The 15,159-nt window shown below is 41.3% G+C and overlaps 3 protein-coding genes across 3 annotated transcripts; all 3 read left to right on the forward strand.

The window, feature by feature from the left end:
• The first annotated feature begins 553 nt into the window (after positions 1-553).
• Positions 554-5,748, forward strand: ndufa9a (NADH:ubiquinone oxidoreductase subunit A9a). Its single transcript, XM_083893852.1, has 11 exons — positions 554-622; positions 1,824-1,997; positions 2,142-2,239; positions 2,348-2,439; positions 2,536-2,677; positions 3,205-3,307; positions 4,254-4,324; positions 4,715-4,791; positions 5,081-5,176; positions 5,312-5,378; positions 5,463-5,748. The coding sequence occupies exons 1-11, from the start codon at positions 568-570 to the stop codon at positions 5,631-5,633; spliced, it is 1,146 nt and encodes a 381-aa protein (XP_083749978.1). The 5' UTR covers positions 554-567; the 3' UTR covers positions 5,634-5,748.
• Positions 5,749-7,571: 1,823 nt separating this feature from the next.
• LOC310930750 (uncharacterized protein) lies at positions 7,572-12,666 on the forward strand (the record flags this gene model as incomplete). Its single annotated transcript, XM_083893791.1, has 11 exons — positions 7,572-8,180; positions 8,763-8,822; positions 8,914-8,966; positions 9,052-9,196; positions 9,288-9,685; positions 10,586-10,814; positions 10,952-11,066; positions 11,227-11,338; positions 11,562-11,673; positions 12,210-12,322; positions 12,436-12,666. The coding sequence occupies 11 exons, from the start codon at positions 7,572-7,574 to the stop codon at positions 12,503-12,505; spliced, it is 2,016 nt and encodes a 671-aa protein (XP_083749917.1). The 3' UTR covers positions 12,506-12,666.
• A 921-nt stretch (positions 12,667-13,587) lies between these two features.
• Positions 13,588-14,439, forward strand: ch25hl1.1 (cholesterol 25-hydroxylase like 1, tandem duplicate 1; the record flags this gene model as incomplete). Its single annotated transcript, XM_083893792.1, has 1 exon — positions 13,588-14,439. One exon carries the CDS (start codon positions 13,588-13,590, stop codon positions 14,437-14,439), a length of 852 nt encoding a protein of 283 aa, XP_083749918.1.
• Positions 14,440-15,159: the final 720 nt, after the last annotated feature.

Consider the following 15,159-nt stretch of genomic DNA (forward strand, 5'->3'; position numbering starts at 1 on the left):
ATTATTAAACTGCAGTATTAAAAAACATGAATTAAAAACACTATAATTACAATATTATTATACTGTTACTGTTAGAATATTATGCTATATAATAATATATATAATAATATATATGTGGGAGAGACCTTTGTTATTGTACACATATGTACCATACCATGGAAGATTAATACATTTACAACATAACATTTTTTCACAATTTCATTCATTTAAAAAATATATATTTTTAAATGGGGGTATTACACATACACAATATGATATTTCCTATTTGACTAAGTATGTACAATAAAATAATAAATAGATATTCTGGTTCAAATTTTACAAAAAACAAATTAGTTTTTTTTATGTAAGTATATATTGTGTATAATTTAAAGATGTGTTTTTTAAATTATATATTTTTATTGATACAAAAGCCGTATGGTAAAAGCAATGCCTTGTGCAAAACAATATAATCAACACTCCAAAAAAGTGTTTACCTTTTGTTTTGAAACGTCAGTCATCACTGCGCGGATTCCCTTCTTTGACGTACTCCTTCTATTTTGGCCCTCACGGTTCGCCCTACTCGGAAAGATGGCGACCCTAGCACTGGTTAGCCGTTCTGCGAGTGTCCTTCCGAGGATTTCCAGTGAGTACTTTATTTTCCGTGATTAATCCACGTGTACACGCGTGTCTTGGACTGTAGAAAAACACATTTATACGTGTATGAAATCTTACATTTGCGCACGTTTAAACGGCAGCCACCGGAGCAGTGACCTTGCTAACCGGTTCGGCTAATCACCCGCTAGCAAACACTTGAGCTTTGCTAGGAGCTCATTTCTGCACCAATTATAATATATTGGTGTAATTTTTCAACATTAAATTGGACTCCGGTGTCTTTTGTTGAATATTACATGACGTGTAACGCCTTATGTTTAATTGAGCGTTAGTTATTACGCTGTTCTGTGAGCTATCGTGATGTGACGTCTATATCAGAGACTCTAAACACATTGTTTTTAATGTGATTGAAAGTTGAAATGGATTGATTGTCTTGCAGTTGTACTACCGTTTCTGATTTGGTTACAACGCGGTGGTGATATGTTGTTGACAATAGTATGTGTCTGCAGAGTATGGCTGAAACGATTACTGGATTATTAGTTGACTATTATACGAATCGTCAACTATTTGGATAATCGGTTTGAGTGAACACATTTTTATGGGTTTTTTCGGCTTCTTGGATGTGAATATGTTCTTGTTTATTTTATCCATATAACAAATAAATCATTAAAACTGAATAATTTAAAACACTGAGCCACATTTTATCGTCCAAACGATAACTAACATTTACTGTTGTTGGCTGCTGTCCTACTACACAGTGACGTAGACGTTTGTTGTTGATCATAATTTATCGTAACCCCTGCAGTAGTAATTATTATTTCACACAGTCTATGAACATAATTATGTTGTTATAATCAGTTAAAACTGCCAACATTTTCAGGTACTTAAATTATCATATGATGTCTCTCGTAATCTGGTCAGTTTTTGTTGAGTAACCAGGTTTTTCTTTTAGATTAGGAAGCGTTATTGATCCTGAGGAAATTAAGGAGTTTCAGTAGCGGGAGTATGGCTAAAGCTATGTTGATGAGACTTTGCAATACAAACAAATACTTGAATATACAGTCTGTGTTGAACAAGAACATCTTGGTTGTTCAACAACCAATGTATGGGAAAGTGGGATTTATTGCAGTGCAGTTGCACTAGACTGGGGTAATTTTACTTTATATTATTATAATATTATACCTTGTTATGCTGATGAAATGCTGCATGTGTTGTTCCTCTCCTCTCATCAGGTAGCTGCTCCCCTGCTGTATTGTCAGCTGCCTCAGTCTCCACTGGCCAACAGAGGAGGCTGCAACATACCGCAATCTCCAAAGGGAAAGGGGGTCGCTCTTCTTCCAGTGGAATATCGGCCACGGTGTTTGGTGGCACAGGTTTCCTGGGTCGATATGTTGTCAATCGGCTGGGTTAGTTTAAAAATGCAGCATAAATATTGACACCTTGAGACACTTTCCTCCTTTAAAGTTAAATGCATACGGAAAACTGGATTTGGATAACTTTGCCTTTTTTTAATGTATGGTTGCATGTATTAATCTCCTGATGATTTGCAGGTCGGATTGGCTCTCAGGTTGTAATCCCACACCGCTGTGATCAATATGACCTCATGTACTTAAGAATGATGGGCGATCTTGGACAACTCTTGTTCATGGTAAGATGCGTGCTCTACAGACACAAAGAGTTTGTTTGAAATAAAAAAACGCTACAAGTGCAGATGAAATGAACTTGTTTGGTCTCTGTTGTCTCTGTCTTGTTGCAGGAGTGGGACGCCAGGGACAAAGACTCCATCAAACGGGCATTGGAGCACTCTGATGTGGTCATCAACCTGGTGGGCGAAGAGTGGGAGACAAAGTATAGTTCAAGTATATTTGTCATACACATAAATAGGTGTTGTGGGTAAATTCTAACTAATCATTCGCATGCTTGTTTCCCTTTTGTTGTGTACAGGAACTATCGCTTTGAGGACGTCCATGTTTCCATCCCTCAGCAGATCGCCAAGGCAGCCAGAGAGGCCGGCATCTCAAAGTTCATCCACATGTCCCACCTCAACGCTGACATACGTAGCCCATCCAAGTACCTGAGGAACAAGGTGGGCCGTTACACTTCGTCGTATTATCTAGCATATCTTTATTCTTATGTGTTGTGTTTATGTGCCCTTTTTAATCAATGCTGGTGCTATTTTAGTTCGAAAAGTCTTGTTTTTGTGTATGCTTCAGTATGGATGTGCAGGAACTGGCTCTTTTGGAAACTGATTGGTTCTTATTAGTCACAATTCGATCACTTTTCTGAACAGTTACTCCTCTAAGTTGGTCCAAAATATAGAATCCCTCATCTTCATCTTTGCCATTGCTGGGCATCATTCTTCACATCTTTTGTAACACCCTAAAATAGACCATCCTGTTTACACTAATGCATGCATGACCAGTATTTGTGTTTCTGAGCCGAAATATGTGTGTTGACTTGTGTTATTATGGATACAACATGGAAGAAGTGCCTACGACATACTCTTTATTTTGCAATCTTTAGTTTTGTGGTGGTTGCATTACTATGTTATAAAAAAAATAATGTTTTGTGTAAAGGAAGGTGACGATTATGTGTCGTATTTCTTTATCATAGGCTGTGGGAGAGGCCGCAGTGAGAGACGAGTTTCCAGATGCCGTCATCATGAAGCCCGCTGAGTTCTTCGGGAGAGAGGACAGATTCTTTAACTATTACGCAAGTAAGTCCCCTTGACAGTGACTGCTTGTGTTGTGTACTAGTGCAGTGCCCATAGGAAGTATGTACTGTATTCCTATAGTGGGAGCTGAAGAAGATTTTCCAGTTATGGTAATGTATGATAAAGGAACGTAAAGGCTAATATAATACAAACACTGTGCAACCTCATTAGGCACAGCGCAAATGTTTTCATTTTCAATTAACATTAGCGTAGCTAGATGTTGTGACTGTCAGCCACGCCAGTGATAAATCAGTGGAAGTGCAGCATGATAAATCAGTGAAAATGAAAATTCCTCCAAAATATTTGAAAATCAAGGATGCTCAACCCATATCAAAAGTCTTAGGGCAATCTGACTCAGGGTCAGCAAGATATGCCTGTCACACACAGACATACAGATGCAACTTGCCTTATAGGTAGATGTATTTGGTTGTGTTAAATTCTCTGTTGTGCTGCATATTGACTTTATTGTTGTCTTTTCGGGGGCCCACGGTTGGTGTAGTGGTTAGCACTCTTGCCTTTGCAGCAAGAAGACCCGGGTTCCTGGGTTCGAGCCCCGTTTGGAACAAGTCCGGAACAAGGGCCTTTCTGCAAGGAGTTTGCATGTTCTCCCCGTGTGTGAGTGGGTTTTCTCCGGGTTCTCCGGCTTAGTTTTCTCCGGGTTCTCCGGCTTCCTCCCACAGTCCAAAAACATGCGATATGGGGATTAGGTGAATTGATCACTCTAAATTGACCGTAGGTGTGAGTGAATGGTTGTTTGTCTATATGTGGCCCTGCGATGGACTGGTGAACTGTCCAGGGTGTACCCCGCCTGTCGCCCAATGTCTGCTGAGATAGGTACAGCACCTCCCGTGACCCTCTGGTGGAGGATAAAGCGGTAGATAATGGATGGATGGATGTTGTCTCTTCCATAAGTGTGTTAGCCTTTAAAAGTAACTTTTTTTATTTTTAGACATGCGCTGGTTTGGCAACTCCATTCCACTCATCGCTCTTGGGAAGAAGACGGAGAAACAGCCAGTTTATGTAAGTTTGTTGAAATAAATATTTTATTTCAATATATAGTATATTGTATACAAGTCACAAAAAGTGTTGACTATAGCTTCACAAGGTTGATTCATATTTAGAAGCTTTTGTCCCAGGTCTTCATAAAATCCATTTCTTAAATCCTGAAACAACTTAAAGTCATTTACATATTTTGTAGTCTGAGAAAGGATACAATTACGTTACATCTGCAGTTTTAGATGTACGAACGTCACACATAAAGCACCCACTGTGTTTTAGGGTCTTTGATAGATCTGTGGATTCAGTTTTAATCATGAGATTCAAAGGTTTGAGACCACGTTCACTCACTTGCAGCTTTTTAAGGACAATAATATCGGTGTACTGAACAAAACTGTCGTCTTTCTGCTGCAGGTGGTGGATGTGGCCAAGGCCATCGTCAATGCTATCAGAGATCCTGATTCTAATGGAAAGACCTACGCACTAGTTGGGTAAGTGTTCAGCTTTGTCTGAAGACTTGTGCATTCAAGCTCAGAGAATACATTGATCGTCATCAAAAGTATTTATAGATTTTAGCCCACTGTGTCAGAATTAGTCATTGTACACTTATGCAAACACACTTTTGCTGAGTATATTCAATTTCTGCCAGTAAACCTTCCTAAATGTTACACACTGGTGCTTTAAAAGCACAAACGGTGCCATATTTAACAATCTGAACTAAGACAATGTAGTTTCTGTATCATTTGAAGTGACAGTTTTGATCTTCCTGTTGATGCTTAGCCCCAACCGGTACCTGCTTCATGACCTGGTGGAGTACATCTACGCTGTGGTACACAGACCTTTTGTGGCCTACCCCCTGCCCCGTCCACTCTACCAGTAAGTCCCTGTTATATTTTCATCAGCATTAATTAACTGACTTTGATTTGAATGCCACACAACATGGTATATTTGTACAACAGTTGCAACAGGTGTTGCTGCACACTTGACAATGTTCCTCATGTTTGTGTTCAGCTTTGGTGCTAGCCTTTTTGCAATGAACCCCTTTGAGCCGTGGACGACCCCAGACAAAGTGGAAAGGGTAAGAAAATGACAGCTTTGTGTAGATATAGCTCTGTTTGTAAAAGAATGAGTAATAACTCTTAACTCCTCTTGTATATTGCAGTTTCACATGTCAGACATGAAGTACCCGGGACTTCCTGGTCTGGAGGATCTCGGTATCACTCCCAGCACCGTGGAACAAAATGCGATCCAGGTTCTGCGTCGTCACCGCAGATTCCGTTACCTGGAAGAAGACTTGGATGAAGCAAAGCCAGCCAAGCCAATCAACTATTAAACTATTCAATGAGGAAAAATTTGCCGTCGCAATGGCAACCAGAGGATGTCAGTACCTCTGCTGTGTCCTTTTGTCAGTAACTGTCTTCTGTACATATAAATAAAAACAATTATCCTTTAAGAGTTACAGATTATTTATGGTGTTTTTAATGTTTTCTAAAGAGTGTTCACCTTTATGTTTTTTAATGGTGTCCCACTGGATTCCTACATTTTATTTTATTACACCTTTTATAGCTTTTGTAATTAATCTACAGCAGCGATGATACTTAAACTCAACAGCAGTTTGCTAAAGAGGTGCCACCTGGGATGAGAGCAGTTTAACAGTGACTAATGACGAAAAACATAATTTGTTTATTTCATAGCAACAGTGCATACAGCAGTGAGTAAATACAGGATGTGCTGGATTACAGCAAACAAATACACACATGGAAAGAGGCTTATATTAACCAAATTTTAACCAGATAAAACATATCCACAGTTCCTGTGATTTTATGAGTTCTGAAAGCGTCATATGTACTGCACAACCTTTATTGCAGCTGGTTGACAATTACAGTATTTATTTCCCTTTATTGACAACACAGTTTGGAAGCATTACAGAAACCTCAGGCATACTAAAACATACATGTGTAAAAATCAATTGAAGCTTCAACTATTAGACTTAAGTCTCCAAAAAAACCTGACAAGCAGATTTGACAAATGTCTATTGTTTTTCAGAGAAAACTCACGTGGCTTTCTATTGTAGTTGTTTTCAAACTGTCAAGAATGAACTTAGAACCTTGTCTTTTAAATATTACGCTGTTGAGAGAATGTGAAGATGAGAAAATATATATTTGTTTTCTCTATTGCTGAAATATGAGGTTTGGAGTGAATACTCCAAACTGTAGAGGGCGACAAAACCCTGTAAACACAGTTTTTTAGGCGGAAGCAGTTCGGTCTTCACCGATTTGGCTTGGCTTCCAGCGTGCTGATATATGATTGGTTAGAAACGCGGAAACATGTCACAGTTAGCCAATCATAAAGCGCAGAATATGGGGCGGGTCCTCACTTGTCCCCGCCCACTCTGCTTGAGGGAGAAGCTTCACGACGTGAACACGATTATTACTTTCTCGTCGTCACATTTCTTTAAAAAAGACAATTTCTTCGTTTTAAAGACACATATGTTCATAAAGTTTAACGGAATAAAAGTTGACGCGGACCCTCGCATGTATGTTGGGTAATGCCATCCTGTAAGTATTACTCATTTGAATGAAGTGACAGGTGACAACTGTACGTGTAGAGAAGTTGAGCAGGCTAATAACACACAGCTAACGCTGCTAGGCTCTGTTTTAACCAGAGCCTGAGCGACAAGCACATTTTAGTACTGATACCAAATTTGTATTTATAGTTATAGCGGATACAAAACGTTTTTCTACATGAAACGTACCTGCTTTGGTATTCAGCATTTGTAAATGGCTAATATGTGCTGGCTAGATGATACTTGTACAGTGATAGGGTGTATATTATTTATTGTTTTCCCACTTGGTGACTTAGAAACAGCAGATAGTTTATTATTTTAGGTAATGAATAAACTCGCTTCTTTGTTGGTCAGTTCATAGCTCACATGGTTGTGACCTATAATGCTACATTAGTGAATGATTAAGCTTAGTTAGCATAGTTTGTTAGTATAGCAGTTGTTCTGCTTGTTACAGGTCACATGCATGATACAGGTATTGGCAGATATTGGCTTTAAAATGTATTATTGGATATCAGCAAAAACATCAAGATCTGCAGATATGACGAATGACTAAAACATTATGCTGCTGCCTTCTACAACTATTACTTTTTTAATGTTACTTTATTTTGCTCATTGAATTAAGTTCATCTACATCTGTGTTTATGTATTATTCCAAGAAGTCGGTAAGAAGTCTTCTTGTATTCTCTCTTTCAGTTGCTCATTACAATGGAAAACAATGAAGAAGGACAAGCAGGTGAATCACAGCCACCGCCTCATACACAGCAGCTGTGTCGCTTCTTCTCTCAAGGAAGACACTGCAGCTATGGCAAGAAATGTAGATTTCTACATGTGAGAGACGACACAGTTGCTCACGAAAAGAAAACGGCACGTTTGCCAAACCAGCCAGCTGCCACACCTCTAAACTCGGAGAACCCTGGTGAAAATGCGGAGGGCAGGCCTCCCCTCGTTGATAACTCCAGGGCTGCTCCAGCAGGACCTCGCCGCCGCCCCTGTCGCTACTTCCTCTCAGGCTACTGTGCCATGGAGGACAGGTGTCGCTTCTGGCATCCACCGCAGGTCCCCCAAGTGGACAATCTGCCTGTTGCAGGCAGTCAAACGAGACCTGTTCAGAGGAAGCCACCAGTACCTCACCCCAGTGTCCTCCACGAGGTCAAGCTGTGTGACTTGACGGAGGAGACCGCAGAGAAGCTCCGCGACACCGAAATCAGGCAGCTGAAGAAACGTTTCCCGAACGACCAGCTGATTATTCAGGAACGAAGTGATGGTAAAATGACTTATTACAGGGCGGCTGTGGCGGCCACGGATCCAGATTGGGTAAATGTTTTAATCTATCCTCTTTTATGCCAAGTAAGTAAGAAATTATATTCACTGCAGACATAGCCTTCAGGAGCAACTTAGATTGGAGTGTCTTGCCCAGGGATACATCAGCATGTAGGCTAGCAGAGCTTAGGAAAGACAACCTACTCTACCACTGACCCACTGCTGCCCATTTTTTATTTCTAACCCACAGTCTATATGTTAGGACAGGAGACCAGATGATTTGTATCAATCTGTTCCATCAATCAATCCAATAACATTGAATGGGAATTTCTTTTCATGGAAAATGGGTAAGATGTGGAAAAATGGCACATAAAAGCTCTTGGACTAGCATCCCATCGATTGGGGGATGATTAGAAATGCTACTTGTTGTATTGTGTGACAAAAACAGTAGATAAGAATCAGCTAGCTCCTCCCTTTACTTCTTTGTTTTGACTTATTTGGCTTTAAGTCATTGTTAATAGTTATGTTTCCCACATTTGATTTTAAGCCACTAACCCCAGTGTAGCCCGAAAAACCTACCAATTGACTGAACACTGAACAAGTTAATCAGGAAATATTCTGTACTCTAACCCACAGCCTTTTGACCTGAAAGAAATTGACGTCATGGTGAGCTTCCCTGACAATTACCCACAAGAGGTAAAGGTTTCCGCAGAGTTATGCCACATGATTTTAACCAAGAGAAATAAACAGAACCGTTTCTCACGATTTTGATATATTTTTCCCTCAGATTTTTACTGTAGATATACCACTGGACCAGGCTCTACCACCTGTGATGGCAAGGTAAAGTCATTTTTATTTTTTTATTTTTTGAATGATTGACAACATCAGTAACCGTGATTTGATTTGTGTAACATTTCCTGTGCAGACATGTACAACAAGCATCGTTGGAGTGGCTCCAGGCCAAGCATGCAACCAATCAGCTCATGGGGAAAGTGGAGCTGCTCTTTCGGCCATTTCTCCGCTGGCTGGATCGCAGTTTGGAGAGACTGTTCACTGAAGGAGCGAGGCAGGTGAGACCCGACCTTTGTGGACTAGAGCTTGGATTAGAGCATACCCAACCTGAGGTTAATTGACTGAATACAAATTATTATTTTTTTGCAGTTGAAAAAAGACGTTGATTTAGAAAAGGCTGGACTGCAGTTTATATCGTACCAGGAGCTCCAGGCTACAGTCTGGAAAATGTCAGAGAACGATCACTCTGCTGATCCTGTCTCTGACAGCACCACAGCTGCTGCTGCTACGGATGCAGATGAGGACACTGCCAGTAATGGAGAGCTGGATAAGATGGAGGGTGAGGGGAAAGATGGAGGTTGTAAGAAGGAGCATGAAGAGGATGAGAATGACGAGGAGGAGGTGGCAGCGGCTAGTCATTTGGTGGAGAACATCAAAATTAGCAATCCCCGTCGAGGCACAGAGGTCAAGGTGCTGGGACTGAGGCTGGGGGAGAACACGGCCACTGTCGCTGCCCAACAGATTACGGTTTGCCTGCAGTGCAATAGGTAAGTCATAAGAAAAAAACTAGGGCTGTCAAAAGATTAAAATGTTTAATCAGATTAATCACAGGGTAGCTGTGGATTAATCACGATTAATTACCATTCGTAAATATGCCATAACCCACATTATAAGACAATATAAATAAATAGAAAAAATAAAATGCTGTAAATACCTTTAAAAAAAAAACTATACATTGCACTGTAAATAACTCGCATTATAAACAAAATATAAAGTACAGAAGTTAAATAGTTTTCTTGGGGGAACTAAACCCACAGCAGGAAATTTCTCATCAGCACCTTTGAAGCACTGCTTCTACTAGTTAGCGTTAGCGTCAGCTAGCATTCTGACGCTAATGTTAGCTGCTGTCTGTGTCCCCGTTAGTTAGACAGTGACTGTTAATGTTAAGATTATATCATTATCTGCGCCAGTAGCGCCACTTACAACTGTGTGTCTTTCTTTCTTTTTTCTTCCTCTTCTAACTTCCTGATTGATAACTCCTCTTCATTTTCCTTCAGCTTCACACAGGTTAACGTGAGAAGACGTGGGGCCCCGTTAGGGGGGTTTCCGACCGAGATGTCATTGCAAATCAAACCTTGTTGTTTAAGGGGGACGGGGATGCAGCTGCTCACTGATGCATTTAGGCTCTGAGTGTCGGGAGCCCCCCTATCGACTCAAGGCCCCAAGCAGTTGCCCGCCGCCTTGCCTGTTCATAAACTGCACGTCTACTCGTATCGCGATGAAAGTGAGAAAGTGCGTTAATGCGTTAAAAAAAATGCACGCGTTAATTCCACAAATTAATCATCCTGCGTTAACGCGTTAATTTTGACAGCCCTAAAAAAAACATGACAAAACACATCAAGAGTTTGTTTTAACCTGACTCTTTTGTTGATGTGTCTTGTCCACAGGTGCAAAGTAACTGCCGATCTCACCCTCAATGGAAGGACGGCCTGCACAGCACAGTGTGACAAGTGCAGTGCGAGCATCAGTGCTGCGTTTAGGCCCTGCATGTTGCACCATTACAGCGACGTCCTGGGATACCTGGATCTCCACAATGTTGTTCCCACTGACCTCGTGCTTCAGGACTGTGTCTTTATCGTGGGCTGCCTCAGCTGCTCCCAGGAGAGCCTTGTTCAGGTGACATGATCAAAAATCATCTGCTCATAGTAAATAGTTTAATATACTATTTAAAATGTACTGTCAGCACAAACTAAATAGAAAAACGTCTCGTATGCTACTCTGAACTAACCTGTAATCTTGTGGTTTCTCATTAGAACCTCTCCTATGGACAGACAAAGGAGTTTAATTGCGAACACTGCCACCACAAACTCAATGTACTGACCGAGAGTGTAAAATTCCAATATATTCAGCCACGCCCCAACAAAACAGGTCAGTGCGGGTTTATAGTTTTACAGCAACAAAGTGCCACAGTTGGCTCTTTGTCCATTGTTGTGTCACATTGTTACATAAACGTCTAAGTACATGAACACCTTTAAAATGTATTCAGATTTGAATGTTTATTATACTTACTTGCTTACATCTGGTGCAGGTACATGTGCGGTAAATTTGAAGGCGATAAGGGACCCCGCTGTGCAGAAGGGGAAGCCGCTACCAGACAAAGGAACCTGCAAACATTACAAACAGAGCCATCGCTGGCTGAGGTAGCATCCTTCTTCTGACTTGCCTAATTTCTGTGCCTTAAAGCAACACTGTGTCTTTTTAACAGCTAAATAAAACCATTGAAATCATTTTAGTCCTGCACTGTGAGAAATGAGAATCAGTGAAAATAACTCTGTACATCCTTCAGGAGGCGCCATTGTTCAGCAAACGTTACCCAGTGTTGCTTTAAGAAATACCAGGAACAATGTTAACCCATGTTCCCAGGTTTCCCTGCTGTGGCCGAGCTTATCCCTGCGATGGGTGCCACGATGAGGACCAGGACCACCCCATGGAACTGGCCACCAGGATGCTATGTGGCTACTGTGCCAAAGAACAGGTTGGTTTTGGATCTTTGGCCGACTTAAAGACGAGTCTAATGTCCGTGAGCCAAACACTGGCATAAAGATACATGGTGTTGCAGCTCTTTGAGAAAGTTTGTGTTTATTTACATTACAAACTGATATTCTGGTATGCAAAGGCCACCTTAGTTCCCTGACCCTGCTTGGACTAGCCGTTGTTAGCAGTCCTAGTCGATAACAATGACCTGCATGGTGTTTTGCTCACAGAAAAACTGCATAACAACATGTACACAGATAAAAACTTAAATTATTGTTGCATCTACTTTTGGGGACGCATTTCAGTTGAAACTTGTGACTAGGAAATCAGAAAGTCTGACTTCTGCCAGTAAATCCTCTTTAATTTTACACACTGGCCCTTTATATTCATCAAACAAACATATATTGCATGCCTTTATATTTACACAAGTGCTGCAAATAGAGTTCCAGATGAAAACATGAATTCATAAGGCTGATGTTAGTCTTTTTAACCATTTTACTTTTGTTTAAATGTCATCCATCATCTCTCCTGTTGCAGCCGTACAACAACGGAAAGCCTTGCATTAGTTGTGGGAGCATGTTGACGAGAGGTGCTCGCACCAGCCACTGGGAGGGAGGACTGGGCTGCAGGAGCAAAGTCAAAATGAACAGGTACAGGTCTTCTTAAAGATGATGAGAAGAAAAAATAAGAAAAAGAAATGTTACATTTATAACAGTGCTGAAAAGGTTAAGATCTTCTTTTATTTTGTTCCTCTTCACTGCAGAAATGATCGACAGAAATATGCCAACACCAACAAAACCATTTCAAGGAAAGCAGCCAGTGAGAAGAAGTAGTCCAAGAAGAAGAGACGTGGTGTGTTCACTTGACGTGAACGTCATGATGTAATGGATCATGGAATAATTGCAAAGTAAATCATGTTCTTATGATCATTCACTTTACTTTTCTTTCATCTGTGTTTAAAATCTGAAGATATTTACTGTGGATTGAGTGAGAGGACTTTGCACCATTTTGGAGGTTTTAGGGTCAGTTCACAAAAGTCTGTGCAGCTCATTTGATCAGATGAGGAAAAGCCCTTTAAAGCTGTAAGCAGCATTAAATAGGCCCGAACACCCCTGTGTGTGTGTGTGGGGGGGGGGGGGACGTGCCCTGGATGATGTTTGAAGGAAGCTCTTGTTGCCACCTGTGTCCAGTAGGGGATGCTTGAGAAAGGTCTTGGTATATTTCAAATGAATCTCATACCCTGAAGATGTCATGTAAACTGGAAAATGTGCATTTCCAGCAGAAGGTACTTAACCTGTCCGACCACGGCGAAGCATGTACAGAACATAGGCGGTGTAGCGAACAAAATAGACAGTGTAGCAACATGAGAAAAATGAAGACGGATTTCAAAAGCTCCAAACGTTCCATTCTTTGGTACCTTCCCTTGCAGCACAAGGGTAAAATGGTACTATAGTGAGACTGGCTTCCTTCAACGCCCTCACAATTCTGAATCAAAAGCTTGACAGTTTGTTGAGAGGAACGGCCACAATGTCCTCCATCGTTGTGTCTTGGGTACCCGTCCGATGTCGTAGCAACAGTAACGGCCGTCACGCACAGCCCACGCCCCGCCTACCAAGGTAGAGGTACCGTTCTCAGTCCTAACACGAGCCTGACCCAGGGCTTTACTTTTCCAAACTACCAAACCATACTGGACCAACCTCTACAAGGGATATGGAGAATTTTGCTGGTTGATGGCGTGAAACTCTTGCTCATGCTTGTTCTTGAACGCTGCTGTTAATCTCCTTATTAAGGGTCCTGCCAAAGGGTCAGTTCCAATTGCGAGCAAAGTCCCTTTTGTTGAACTCGCCTATATAAAGGCAGAACTCTGTGTGGATCGTGAGACCTGCAGCAGCAGCTTTCATTATCCCTGAGCATGATGTTGAACATCAGTGAGCTGCCACAGCAGCTCCTTCCCTTCAGGACCTCTGACCGTCTGCTACAGCCTTTCTGGGATCACTTGCTCCTTCACCACCTGCCTCTTATCTCGTCGCCCTTTTTCCCAGTTCTTCTGGCTTTTTCCAGTTACTTCATCTTCAGCGTGCCTTTCGCCGCTCTGGATCTCCTGGGAGAGAAGCTGCCTGTGATGCATCGATACAAGATCCAGCCCGACAGGCAGCCGACACTGGCCATGATGGCCAACAGCTTCTTCAAGGCGATGTACAACCACGTCGTCTTTGTCCTCCCGTCTGTCGTCATCGGCATGTTCGTGTTGCCTGCGCTGACACTCCCACACGAGGCTCCCGCTCTGTATGAGGTGTTCGTAGATGGACTGGCGGTGCTTCTCCTCTTTGACACGCAGTATTACATTTGGCATTTCATACATCACAAGCACTCGCAGCTGTACCGGTGGATCCATGCCATCCACCACGAGTACATGGCGCCTTTCTCGTGGTCGACCGAGCAGCTCAGCATCCCAGAGCTCATGACCGTGGGCCTCTGGAGCAACCAGGACCCTATTCTTCTAAAATGTCACCCACTGACCATGTGGTTCATCACTGTGTTTAGTATCTGGATGTCCGTGGAGGACCACATAGGCTATGACCTGCCGTGGACCCTCAACCGTCTGGTGCCTTTCGGTCTTCTGGGCGGTGCACCAGCTCATGACATGCACCACCAGAAGCCGAACAGTAACTATGCTCCATTCTTCAGCCACTGGGACATAATCTTTGGTACCAAGGTTCCTCTAAAAAAGAATAAGAGAGCGATAAAGACTGAAAAGACTTCTTAGCAGATTGTTGCCACAATCGTTTTAACCGTATCACGTTCTTTCTCTTTGTGAAGTCATTATTTATCTATATTTTGTCTCTTTGATTTTTGCAAAACATGACTGCCTCTGCTGCTTCTCTTGGTTTTCCTTATGAAGAACTTTCCTCTGGGAAACACAATAAGAAAGTCATTGAAAAATCTATTTTATATGTTTTTTAAATTCAATAAAATTATTGTTTGTGGAATCTCTTAAGTATTCTTTCTTTGTTCTTTCAGTCAAATCATGGTACATTACTCTAACACATCATTCAAGGCATTATTGCAGTGAAGTAAGTGACTGTAATCAATCTTTGGAAATGACTTCTTGTTGGACTTCTCTTACATAATGCAACATGTTTGAAAGAGCTTTGCTCAGCAATATTTCTCAGGGAAATTCCACAAAAGTAATAATGAGCTTTGAAACAAGAAACCAAAGTCCAGTTTAGCAGAAGTGTCACCCAGAGGTTAACCACAACACTTAAGGAATTAAGACCAACGACGTGGGAATTTAAGAACTTCTGCTTTGACTTAGTTAAAACCTCACAAACATTTTACTATAATATATCGTCAAAAATTTGATAATTTATAAAAACAAAAACATTTTGGTCCAAAATTAGACAAAAATGTCATACAATACTATGTCGTCCAAAATGTCAAAAAAAAATTCGAATAAAAAGGATTTGGTCCGAAATTTAACAAAAAC

This window comes from Microchirus variegatus, assembly GCF_963457635.1.
Source record: "Microchirus variegatus genome assembly, chromosome: 8".
Lineage (NCBI taxonomy): Eukaryota > Metazoa > Chordata > Actinopteri > Pleuronectiformes > Soleidae > Microchirus > Microchirus variegatus.